General features: G+C 44.0%; 1 protein-coding gene across 1 annotated transcript in view; it reads right to left on the bottom strand.

The window, feature by feature from the left end:
* mcc (MCC regulator of WNT signaling pathway) overlaps positions 1–13,315 on the bottom strand; it is a 311,681-nt gene that overhangs the window by 35,422 nt on the left and 262,944 nt on the right. The window contains 3 exon segments of the mRNA XM_084325292.1: positions 3,917–4,151; positions 6,262–6,445; positions 7,755–7,855. Coding sequence (XP_084181418.1) covers positions 3,917–4,151; positions 6,262–6,445; positions 7,755–7,855 — 520 coding nt within the window.

A 13,315-nucleotide genomic window follows, 5' to 3' on the forward strand; every position in this document is an offset into this window, starting at 1 on the left:
TTTTTCTTTTTAACGTGCATTCTTTCGCCGGTTAAGTTTAGGCATGTTAAGTTTAGGCATTGTTTCGGAGTTGGTTAAGGTTAGGGTTAAGGTTAGGCATTGTTTCGGAGTTGGTTAAGGTTAGAAGGGTTAAGTTTAGGCGCTGTTTCGGAGTTGGTTAAGGTTAGAGTTTGTCTTAGAGCATGGCAATATTCTTTCGGAGTTGGTTAAGGTTATGGTTAAATTTAGGCATTGTTTCGGAGTTGGTTAAGGTTAGAGTTTGTCGCAGAGAACGGCAATAGAATGCAGTCTATTTCCGCACTGCAGCTCTCTCGCGGTCACATGGGCGTAGTGGCCAATCAGAGAAACGCTGAACACAAGTTGGTTGCCTAAAATATTCACGCGAGCAGGACACTTAACTGCTCCCGATGAGCAGGTTGACACCTTGCATGGTTGCCTCCGTTGTCGGTGTGTGAATGTGTGAGTGAATGGGTGAATGTGAGTCATGAGTTGTAAAGTGCTTTTGATAAAAGCGCTATATAAATGCAGTCCATTTACAAAGATGCTATCTAGACTCTAGAGGATGATGGGTAAACACTTTCAACAGCCTTGAAGGTCGCCTAGACGACAACAAGGAGACAAGAGAAAGAGGGAGAGAGAAGTATCCGTCTTGCTGGGCTGAATGTGATCTTAAAGGAACACTCCAACATCTATAGGCTTGTCGTAGTAGTCAGTGATACTGGTGGCATTCTGTGTTCTGGCATCCACTGAGTAAATTAATTGCCTACTACTGCCCCTTTAACAACTTAGGCTTGTTAAGTTTCAGTTTCACTTGTAGAGAGGATTTAACTGCACGTGATTCAGAGCTGTGTTACAAACATGATATAATTCATTCAAGGTTTAGTTTTAGGGACACCCGACACCTGTAGGGCGGGGAGGGGAGACTCATGGGGAGAAACAGCCTGCAGTGCGCATTGTTATGGTCTGTCCGCTTGTCATTGTGCGTGTGTTTACAAGCTTCAACGTTTTATTCATCATCTAAATGTGGCAATACAAGCTTAATATTCAACGTTAAAGATCAATGTAGGGGGGGGGGAGAACGAGCAAGAGCATTTATGTGTTGTATTGTATTGTAATTAATCTGTGTATATCTTTAATCTTTAATCTACATCTATTTTAATTTTAAAAACCGGGCTGTCATTATTGTTAGTATTATGTCGGTAATAGCCCTGTGATTTATAGTGGATTTCTACTGTAAATGTTTGTATGTCATGTCAAAAATAAAAATAAAAAAACATTTGTTCAAAAAAAAAAAAAATCAATGTAAGCCAGTGTAAAGTAAAGTAAAGATATTTAGCATAGATTTGTAAAATGTGCAACCCTAGTTTCTGCACACGCTCACACTATGGACACTTTACAGAATGAAAGATCACTTTAAGAATAGTATAGCTTGAGATCGTATAATATAGCATTGTATAGCAGTGTACATAAAGACCCAATGCCTCATCCATAGCTAACAGTGTACTGCACTGCCACAGGACCTGTGGCATGCTCTGTAAATAGCTCATGTACAGATACCGATATGCCTACTTTGTTTACTTGTTTAATGCACTATGTCGCTCTATTGGTTGGACTCTTATATTATATTATTACTTGTATTATGCACATCGTTGCGGGCGAGACCCCCCGCATTTCACTGTATACCTGTATGCCGTGACAAATAAAACTCTTTTATCTTGTAAAATGTGCAACCCTAGTTTCACCTAGTGGTATTCGTATTCATCGTATGGCTGCACGTACCTCACCGCCAAGCCCATACCATAAATTCGCGGGACGAATACACGTACCGTTACACCCCTAGTGGGAACACAGAGGAATCAACGTGAGGCCCAAACAAGATGCCCTGCCAGGGGGAAGTGAGAAGGGTGACGTTTGCTGATGACACCAACATTATAATGTCACAATTTTGCAGTATTAATTAAGGAAGCCAATGATGGTTTATCTTGTGTCTCAGATTGGTTCCAGACTAATAAGCTATCGTTAAATGTAGAAAAATCTAATTTTATTGTATTTTGTAATAAAGGTAAAAGTTATTCAAAAAATTAGGCAAAGCTATTAATCAGTGACACCGAAATCAAACAAGTAACTTCAACAACGTTTTTAGGGATCTTAGTTGATGATAAACTCAATTGGAAAAAACACATTGATCATGTTTGTAAAAAAGCAATGAAGTCAGTAAGTATAATTAGGAAGGTGTGTTCATTGATAAATAGAAGTTGTTTTTTAATCCTGTATTATAGTCTGATCTTTCCTTACATATCTTATTGTAACATAATATGGGCTAGCACTCATTCATCTCATCTTCAAATTTTTTTTTGACTTTATTATTTTGTTTGTGATTTGGCAACCCTCTCAGATCGATTTGAGCCATCTGCTCCTCTTTTCAAGAAACTAAACATTCTGACTGTGTCTGAGGTTAATTCTTTACAGATATGTATATTTGTGTACAAATGCATTTATTATTATCACAATCTACCAAATGGTTTTAATAGTTTAATAGTCATATGTCACACGTGTTGATCCTATGCTGAGGAAATCTCCATCTCTGCTTATTTTTAAAGCAAACTACAAAAAAATGCTCATATCCAAAAGTAGTAGATAGATAAATAGGTCATACATGTAGGTATGCATTTGGTTATGTGGGTGGGTAGGTTTGTAGGCAGGTGGGTGGGTGGTTATGTATTATTATGTACGCAGTATACAGTATATGCATGTATGTACTTTGTGTATGTATGTTTGTGTTAACACATATCTTTTGAATGTATTACTGGTATTTTTTTAAATAATATGTATATTTTTGTATGTTTGATTTTACAAAACAGGGGAAGTTCTCGATAAGCCTCTAGGCTTCTAAACTTCTCCTACACAATAGTTATTATGTATTTTTAATTTTTTGTACTTTTGTTTAACTCTGTTAATAATAAAAAATAAATAAAAATAAAGTTAGGTGAAATTGAAAAATTGGAAAAGTTCCCTCGATTTGATTTATAGTGTGAACCGTGCCACCAGATATACACTGTATTTGTACCTTCATGTGTGTTTGTGCAAAGTCCTGCGGTTTATATTTGTAGCCCTTTCCACCCTGAACTCAGCATCCCACGGGTGAGAGCGTTCTAGAATATTTTTAACCCTAGGCCAACAAGAGCTCTTAGGTGGTCAGTTACCAACGGAGTCAACTCTTGTTTCTTTAGTTGGGAGGTGCAGAGTTAGCGCTACTTTTACACAGGATTTAAATACAATTGTAGATACACTTAACTGATGCAGTGTGAAAGTCAACAAGAGTGGGTTAAGAAGGGGTTAAACCTCGGCTAAGAAGAAGCAGTGTGGAAAAAGGATCTGAATTAGGCCGGGGCTAACTGTTGGCAAACAGTTTAGAATAGGTCCAACTTTAACTGAAAGCACTCCATTGTTGTCGGACCAAAACCGTGTAGCTCCTCCAACTTTAGTGTTTCTTAATTCCTAATCTGAATTTCAGATTTAGACAGTCCTTTATGTGGTAAGGGTCCCACGAAGCCTATTCACCTTAATATATAATTTCAATAATGACAATAACAGTCATTTTCTTCTTACATATATATATATTTTTTTATAATATAAGACTTGGAGATACAAAGTTTTGATCCAACAGCAGGGTCTTGTATTTCTCTCTTGCACTCTCCCTCCCCCCTCTCTCTTTTTCTCTCCCTCTCTTACTCTCTCCCTCCCTCTCTCCAGCCCTCCCCCTCTCTCTCTCTTTTTCTCTCCTTCTCTCTTACTCTCTCCCTCCCCCCTCTCTCCAGCTCTCTCTCTCTCTCCCTCCCTCCCCCTCTCTCTCTCTTTTTCTCTCCCTCCCCCCTCTCTCGCTCTCTTTCTCTCTCCAGCTCTCCCTCTCTCCTACCTTCATGGCCATGAGCTCCTGCATCAGCACGGCGTTCTCCAGGTCCAGGCGGTGTGTGTCTCCGCGGGGCTTGATCTCCAGGCTCAGTGGGTCTATGTGGACGCTCTCCAGCTCCAGCATGGTCAGCTTGACGGCCGCGCGGTCGTTCCTCAGCTGCCGCACGTAGTCCTTCAGCCGCTGCTCGTCCTCCTTGGAGAAGTCCGTGTCACACGAGCTAGCGGTGGAGCTGGTGGTGCTGTGATTGGGGAATGGGGTGGTAGGGTGGGGCGGCGGGCGGGTGGAAATAGGGAGTTTGAAATCGGTTGGCCAATTAATCAGGCCCATATTTGATATTTTGCTTTGTTTCTCTTTTTAGGAACATTATGGTAATAAAATATTGAATTATATAGAAGACCCACAATGATCTCCTGCTCGTGCTAACAAAGATGTAGCTCCTTAGACATGTTTTTTTTCTCTCTTCCTCTCTCTCTCTGCGTTCCACTTCCTTGTATTACGTTCAGAAACCGCTTTTCAAAGCATCTTTCTGGTCCGATGCACGCATCGATTTCCTTGATAGGAGGCTACGTCTTTGTCACCACGACCAGGAGATAGATTTAAGCTAGGTTCATCAACCATACCAGTGTGGTCCTTTAAACCCAGCCGTCCAGCCGGTTAAACCCAACCATCCACCGTCAAACCCTTGTACTTTTCAACACCCGAGATCACTCCGCACAAAACACAGTACCCAGTTCACCATCTCGAATATGTAACGGACACGTTGACACAGAGCTTTACTAACCCGGTCCGACAAGTGATTCTACAATAGCCAATTACTGGTCATTACCTTCCAAACCATTAGGGAGATGTGTCTCACTGCATCTATCCATAATTAACTGGGATGGAAAATTCTAATGAGTTGGAATGGGGGATAGGATCCAAATATAACCCATGACTGATTAGAATTCTCATTAACTGGGGAAGGCCTATAGCTATATAGCGAGATACAGCAAGAAAGAGCATACTGAAGAGAGGCTTTTGGAATGGAAGAAAAGATAATTATGGTGTGTGTGTGTGCGTGTGTTGCACATGTTTGTGTCTCCTCTACTCCTGTCTGGTGCAGCGACAGTAACTAATAGCTGCTCTTGCCACCATGTCACTAATGCGTGAGCTGCATAAGAATCTGCCGTCTTTCCCAAAGTTGTTCCCCGAGACACAGAGATAATATTATTGAGTGGGGAATTGGAATCGTCTGTTTAATTTGCGACGGGGACTTGAGCGTCGCCGTGGTTTTCTTTCATTTCTGTTTGATTAAGGACACTGATTGACATTCACAACAGTCGTCCTCTCAGAGGATAATGCACGAGTTCATTCAAGAGAGGCATTTGAAATAATGGGGACCTGGAACTCGGGTGTTTTATATTCCTGCGTTCTCTATCCCAGGGATTTACTTACTAGGTCAGACATGTTTGAGTTGAATGGTTCCACGTTCAATGTGCAATGACAAAGCAGGCATCAATTTGCATAATGTACACAACGATTGGATATGTTCTCAACGTTCTATCTAATGTTAGTTCTCCAACAACAGAAATGATCAGATAGTAACGTGCACATAACCGACCCAGAGGAGCCACACAATATCAAGAGAACATCACCTTCATTGTCATTCAGCCTCCTCTGTCTCAACATGTTTCTGCTAGTAATCCTGCCAAGGTATCATCAATGTAGTCTTTAACCCTTTCACTATCTTGGCGGCTAGGTGGTGTAGTGGGCAAGGCACTCGCCACCAACGCAGGAGACGCTGGGTTCGAACCCAGCTCTCTGCGTTGCTACCAGCTTGGCTGGTCGCTCATACTAACACAATTGGCAGTGTTAGGGGTGGGAAAGCTGGTGGGTGGGTCCTGGTCGTTGTAAACAGTGACTCCTACAGTTCGGCCGGGGCGCCTGCACAGCGAGGGTAGGATCTGGAGGGAGGTAGTGTGACCTTCCACACGTTACACTCTCCCAGTGAGAGTCTGCGCTGCCAGGCTGGTGCCATGTGTCGGAGGAAAGCATGTGATAGTCATTATGTTGGTCCGGGAGGCCAGAGACTAACAGTGGGATGGGAGAAAAATCGCATTACCATCTGTAGGGTGATAGTAAAGGGTTAACCTTCTGTAGTGTGGTAGTGAAAGGGCTAACCCTTTGTCGTGTGGCAGTGAAAGGGTTAACCTCCTGTATCGTCGCAGTGAAAGGGTTGACCCTTTGTCATGTGGCAGTGAAAGGGTTAACCTCCTGTATCGTCGCAGTGAAAGGGTTGACCCTTTGTGGTGTGGCAGTGAAAGGGTTAAGTCAGAGTCTCGATGGGTGCAGGCCCCTCCCCCGCTCACCTGGTGTGGCTGTTGGACGACAGACTCTCCCACGGCTGGACGCTGCAGCCGCTCACGGCGTAGGCTCCTCCGCAGCTCCCATCCAGCCGCGTCAGCAGGTCCTTGGCGGCGTTCTCCGCCATCTTTCTACTGTCGTGGGCGCGCCTCAGAATGTGTGTGACGCTCTCCTCGCCGCACTGCTCCCCTGTGCACACGCACAACATGATGACAGAGACGTATAGTTAAGCCCCTCCCCTTGGTGCTTAAGTGCGCCTTGATGGGGAAATAGTTTATATATCGTTCATACACAGTATTTATACAATCTCATGCATTTATAACAGTGGGTTTCTGAGGTTTCTGTGCCACTAAAACTGAAATATTTTAAGTCTAGGGATCCTGCTTTTTTTTTTTCTTGCACAAATTTACCCAGACTTCTTGGCAAGAGTCAACCATCTCAGCGTAGGAGTGTTGATCGGAGACCATATTGGCTCATAAGTCATAGTGAAGTAGATATGGTCATGGGACCTGAGCACTGATCCGAATCAGTATTACTCTTAGAAGAATATGGGCACAGAGATGTGACTATAATGCGATATTACAAGATGAGTGAACTGGGCAGCCACACCTCTGTACCTCTTCCTCCATATCACTAGGAAAATACAGATTCTACAGGAAGAGAAGGAGATGCAGGAAGTATGAAACATGTTTAAGAAGGTCTGACTGAAGAAGGATGAAACGTCCCACAACCTGAAGAGAGAAAGACAGAGAGAGAGGACTGAGAGAGAGAGAGAGAGAGGACAGATGGAGAACAGAGAGAAAGATGACAGAGAGGAGGACAGAGAGAGAGGGGACAGAGAGAGAGGACTCACAGAGAGAACACAGAGAGAGAGGACAGAGGGAGAATAGAGAGAGAGAAAGAGAGGAGGACACACAGAGAGAGAACATATAGAGGAGGACAGAGAGAGAACAGAGAAAGATAAAGAAGAGAACAGAGAGAAAGAGAGAGAACACAGAGAGAGAGAACAGAGAGAGAGGACAGAGAGAGAGGACAGAGAGAGAAAGACAAAAAGAGAGAGGACAGAGATAAGGACAGAGAGAAAGAGAGAGGACACAGATAGAAAAAGACAGAGAAAGACAGACAGAGAAAGAGAGAGGACAGAGAGAGAGGACAGAGAGCAAAAGATGGCAGTGTACAGTAGATACATCTGATGCAGAGAGAGAGAGAGAGAGAGAGAGAGAGAGAGAGAGAGAGAGAGAGAGAGAGAGAGAGAGAGAGAGAGAGTGAAAGGAGTGAGGGATGAAAGCATGCACTGGAGGGAGGAGAATATAAAAAGGGTGTATGTAGTCTTGCTTTTGATAGCTGGAGGTTGGCTGCAGGTCACAGAATTCAGAATACACGCTGATCAAAGATGAATGAGCCCTGTGTGTGTGTGTGTGTGTGTGTGTGTGTGTGTGTGTGTGTGTGTGTGTGTGTGTGTGTGTGTGTGTGTGGTGCATCTGTGTTAGTTCCTTACCCACAGTTCCTACTCCAGCAGCTCTGAACTGGCCGAGCACCAGACTCTGTTCACTCTCTGCCAGAGCCAACAGCAGCTCATAGGCCTCTATACACTGTTCACTGTAACACACAGAGAACACACACGTCAAGACCACACACACACACACACACACACACACACACACACACACACACACACACACACACACACACACACACACACACACACACACACACACACACACACACACACACACACACACACACACACACACACACACACACACACACACACACACACACACACAGTATAATTCAGGATACACCTGAGAAATGAGGATCACTGTGACAGTCTTATAACATGCTGTGTTTTCATGAAGCACAATGGATGCTTACTGATATAATAACTAGGTCTGTCTATATTAAAAGGTAGAATCTGTGATACCGTCAAAACAGTGACATCTAGACAAAAAAGCCTCACTTGGTATTGTACGTTGTTTACATTTTAGTTTTGGGTCGTGTGGGTCGGAGTTTAGTGAATCATTATCACGATGAATTGAAAATGGAGGACCCTTATGTAAACAAGACGGAAGTCTTTTTCTGGTCTTCATCCTCTTAGCAGTTGTTAGTATTGAGCTGTACTGTATTGTACCCATTCTGCAATCTGTTAATAATGTTTTCAATCAATCAATACTGTTAATTTCTCCAAACCTCTCTTGGCGGAGCCTGAGGTGTAGCCAGCAGTAGTAACCCCTCCCCTGTCCCAACTCAACTCCCAGCCACACATCAGACCAAAACTCTGTCACTGTTTGACGGCATTACAGATTCTACCTTTACACGTTCATTTTGGCGATTACTTTGGGGGGGGGGGGGGGGGGGGAATAATGCTATTTAAATCACAATAGTCTTTTTGACCCTAGCCACCCCCCATAACTTCAAACACAAGCCATGGTGGGCCGTGTGTTTACCTTCCTGATCCCCCCGACATGCAGCCCAGGGGGATAATGAAGGACCAGGCATCCCCTGAATGGCAGTTTTCATTATACAAAGTTTCCATGGCCTCCTGGATGAAACCACGCTGCAGTGATGAAGGGTCTTTCCCAATGAACAAACAAGTTGAAGTACGGCCTATAGGCTGAGCTAAAACGCTATCTTTTAGGAGTGGGAATCACCAGAGGCCCCACAATACCATATTATGACACTATAGACCACTACACTTCCATGTTACATTGAAATCGGGGAGGAGATTGCGGGGGGAGCATAATAATGAATGTGGATGAGAGCCGTGATGTAAGTGGTTGCCGATACGGCTGTGGGGGTGCTAGAGACATGATCGAATAGACGTTTATGCGCCTCAATCTCCTGAACACGGCGTGACCCATTCCTAATCGATCAGAACTAAATCGGCAGAGAAAAAGCCCATTTTAAAGCACCTATTCCGCATGCACATGCGCAGATTGCCCATGGAGTCTGGACGACGCGAGATGACGCACGAATGAATGTGGACTGGTCCATCAGAGGGGGGAGCTTCGGTGGCCAGTGTCCTTTCAGCCGAACAGGATAATGAAAAAATGATCCCACTAAATGGCCAGACGCATCTTATGGCGACATCTACAATTACCTCATTGAGTCTCCAGGTAGACTAATGTTTATATTTAAGTGCAGCAGTCTGTAGCCACTCACACTGGCCACCGAAGCTCCGCCCTCTGATGGAACAGTCCACATTCATTCGTGCGTCATCTCGCGTCGTCCAGACTCCATGGGCACTCTGCGCATGTGCATGCGGAATAGGTGCTTTAAAATGGGCTTTTTCTCTGCCGATTTAGTTCTGATCGATTAGGAATGGGTCACGCCGTGTTCAGGAGATTGACGCGCATAAACGTCTATTCGATCATGTCTCTAGCACCCCCACAGCCGTATCTGCAACCACTTACATCACGGCTCTCATCCACATTCATTATTATGCTCCCCCCGCTATCTCCTCCCCGATTTCAGAATCCCGGAAGTGTTGCGGTGGTCTATATTGATCACAATATTGCAACATACACACTCTCCTCATATGCAACAAGTGCCCCTTGAAGACTGCAAAGAAAATGTTAAACGTCAAGTTATCCCTTTAATCTCAACACCAGCTAAAACGTCTAATTCCCTAGTTAGAGACAGACATACACACACTATTAAAGCTGAGACCTCTCTGGTTTAATCAAGCACATCTAAAAACTGTGTGTGTGTCAGGGGGCCAGGGGATAGAACAAGAGCAGTTCTCAGTTCTGATGTTTAATCAGACCAGACAGATGGAGAAATAGATAGACTCCACTCCGACCACACACACACACACACACACACACACACACACACACACACACACACACACACACACACACACACACACACACACACACACACACACACACACACACACACACACACACACACACACACACACACACACACACACACACACACACACACACACACACACACACACACACACACACACACACACACACACACACACACACACACACACACACACACCTCTCTTTCTTTCCCACAGGAAATTAAATGAAATGAATCACGATCCATTGAGAATGTTTAATGTTGTATTCTAAATAAACGTTTGGCTTTTTACCATGTCCTTTTGCAATCCACAGATCGTCTCTGGTCAGTTTCTCTGTGTGTGTGTGTGTGTGTGCGTGTGCGTGTGTGTGTGTGTGTGTCTCTAGTTGGACAGGGGATGGAAGGACGATTCTAGTTATGTGGTCAACATGTGTTTCTCGTTTACCCACACAGCCTCTCTCACAGAACAACACTGTTTCACTACTAATAAACTAAAGACACAAGACCCCAACAGTCAAGGATAGGGTTAACACTGTCTGCCAGGGTTAGGGGTTCTATTCCCTGTGTAGCTCAAGGGGTAGAGCATGGCACTAACACTGCCAGGGTTATGGGTTCTATTCCCTGTGTAGCTCAAGGGGTAGAGCATGGCACTAACACTGCCAGGGTTATGGGTTCTATTCCCTGTGTAGCTCAATAGGTAGAGCATGACACTAACACTGCCAGGGTTATGGGTTATATTCCCTGTGTAGCTCAATAGTTACAGTTGGGTGTGTTTATAACACTTTGTATATTGAATAACAATTTGTTTGGTATGGTTTTTTCCCCCATAAATGTTCAATAAACTACTGAAAGAATAATTGTGTTCATGCTTGATCACTAGATGTATCAACTTATAGTATGAGTTTCACGTTGGCAGTTAGCATTTCCTGGATGACAGTGTGGCCAGCTGGGCAACAGCGACCATGATAGGTTCGCAGGATTAATTGCGTCAGACAACTCAGATTTTGAGGAAATACTGAGAATCTCCCCCTCTTCAGTGGAAGAATGTGAAAAAAGAGCTCTGGTGACAAGTTCTGCACAAATAACAATCTGTATAATGAAAGTCACGCCTCCAAGAGGAATTACAGTAAGTGTAGAACAATATTTCCTACATCTTCTCATATCCTCTCTTCTCCTCCCCTATCTTCTCTTCTCCTATCCTTTCGCTCCTATCTTCTTCTCCTATCCTTCGCTCCTATTTTCTCTTCTCCTATCCTTCGCTCCTATCTTCTCTTCTCCTATCCTTCGCTCCTATCTTCTTCTCCTATCCTTTGCTCCTATCTTCTCTTCTCCTATCCTTTGCTCCTATCTTCTCTTCTCCTATCCTTTGCTCCTATCTTCTCTTCTCCTATCCTTCGCTCCTATCTTCTCTTCCTCTATCCTTCGCTCATATCTTCATCTCTCTCTCACCTCTCTAGAGTAAAGAGTGCACACAACATTAACACACAGATCATATTCATATACTACTGACACACACACACAATTCACTATAGGGCTTTTTTTTTTAGATTACACAGGAGCACTCTACAACTATACTCATATTCACCACGGTATAAAACGGAAATGTATAGATGAAAAAAGAATACGTTTTTTGCACGTTGACCGGAAGAAACCCACTGACAATCGACAGTGTTATTAGATCCATAGCTATAATATAAAATATAGGTTTAGCTCTACAAACAAGGTGAGCGCTTACATGGGGTTAATGGGTGGCAAGGCCTATGCACTTCCCGGAATGTGTTAATGAGTTTGAATATGGCCACCAGTGATGTCATCGGGGACATTGAATCCTTGTGTTGTGTTGTGTTAATTACAGCTCAGTAAAATGTTAAGGTGTCAGTCCCTATAAAACATGGTATTGCAATCTGGTTAGAAGTGGTGGAGAGGGGGGGGCAGGTGGCGCACGGAGATTACGTTCGTCACCAACACCGGGAGACACTAGGATTCGCCTGTTCGAATCCAGCTCCCGGCGTTGCTATCAGCTTGGCTGGCCTCTCACACTGATACAATTGGCTGTATCAGGGGGTGGGAAAGCTGAAGGGTGGGTCCTGGGCGTTGTGGACAGCGACCCCTACAGTTCGGTCGGGGCGCCTGCTCAGCGAGGGTTGGAACTGAGGAGAGATAGTGTGGCCTCCCACACGCTACACTCTCCCCGGTGAGAACCTGCGCGGCCAGGTTGGCCTGCCCCAGGCTGCACATGCGTCGGAGGAAAGCATGTGACAGTCTCCGGTCTCCCGGACCAACAGTAGGGGAAAGTACGCAACAACCAGGAAGGGTGGGATGGGAGAAAAAAAAAATAATAATAAATAAGTGGTGGAGAGAATAAAAGCTAGCATATGAATTGTAGTGCCTGGTTAGAAACGAATGAAAATGGATGGATTATCCAAGTGGGGGTCCGGGGGGGGGGTGAGCGAGCAAGAGCATATGTATGTAGGGTATTAGATAGCAAGTATTAGGTATATACAGGGGCGTAGCTGGGGGGGGTAGCTTAGGATGATTCCAAAGGCCCAGCACTGGGGGGGGGGGGGCCCAATTTTTTTTTTTTTTTTACTAGACATCACTCAGGTGTATTATTGATGCTCTCATTGATACTATGTTTGTTTCTGAAGTGTGTGTGTGTGTGTGTGTGTGTGTGTGTGTGTGTGTGTTTGTGTGTGTGTGTGTGTTTGTGTTTGTGTGTGTGTGTGTGTGTGTGTGTGTGTGTGTGTGTGTGTGTGTGTGTGTGTGTGTGTGTGTGTGTGTGAGAGATATATAGAGAGAGAGGGGGGGCTTTGGTAGACTATTGCATTGGTCCATTCATTGAAGATGAACGCAATGCGACATCCTTTACTAGGCTCACCCACCAACAGTGCAGGTGCTGAACTGCTGATCCGAATGTATAGGTAAAAACCATATTATGCGTTTTCATCAATAAAAAAATGGCAAAAAGAAATTCCTCTCGCATTCACTGGGGGCCTACAAATACATTCTTTCATGGGGCCCAGAATCTGGAGCTACACCCCTGGGTATATATCTCGTATACTACATTTATAATGATTCAAATGGTGATTTCATTGGATGTTTACTGTTAATGCTTGTGTGTCTAATTTGATGTTATGTTTAAAAAAAACAAAAAAATAAAATACAAAAAAAAAACATGGTATTGCTATTTTTTCATCTACATAATTTCATTGAGCTGTAATTAACACAACACAAGGATTT

Source organism: Notolepis coatsorum (assembly GCF_963971535.1).
Source record: "Notolepis coatsorum genome assembly, chromosome: 11".
NCBI lineage: Eukaryota > Metazoa > Chordata > Actinopteri > Aulopiformes > Paralepididae > Notolepis > Notolepis coatsorum.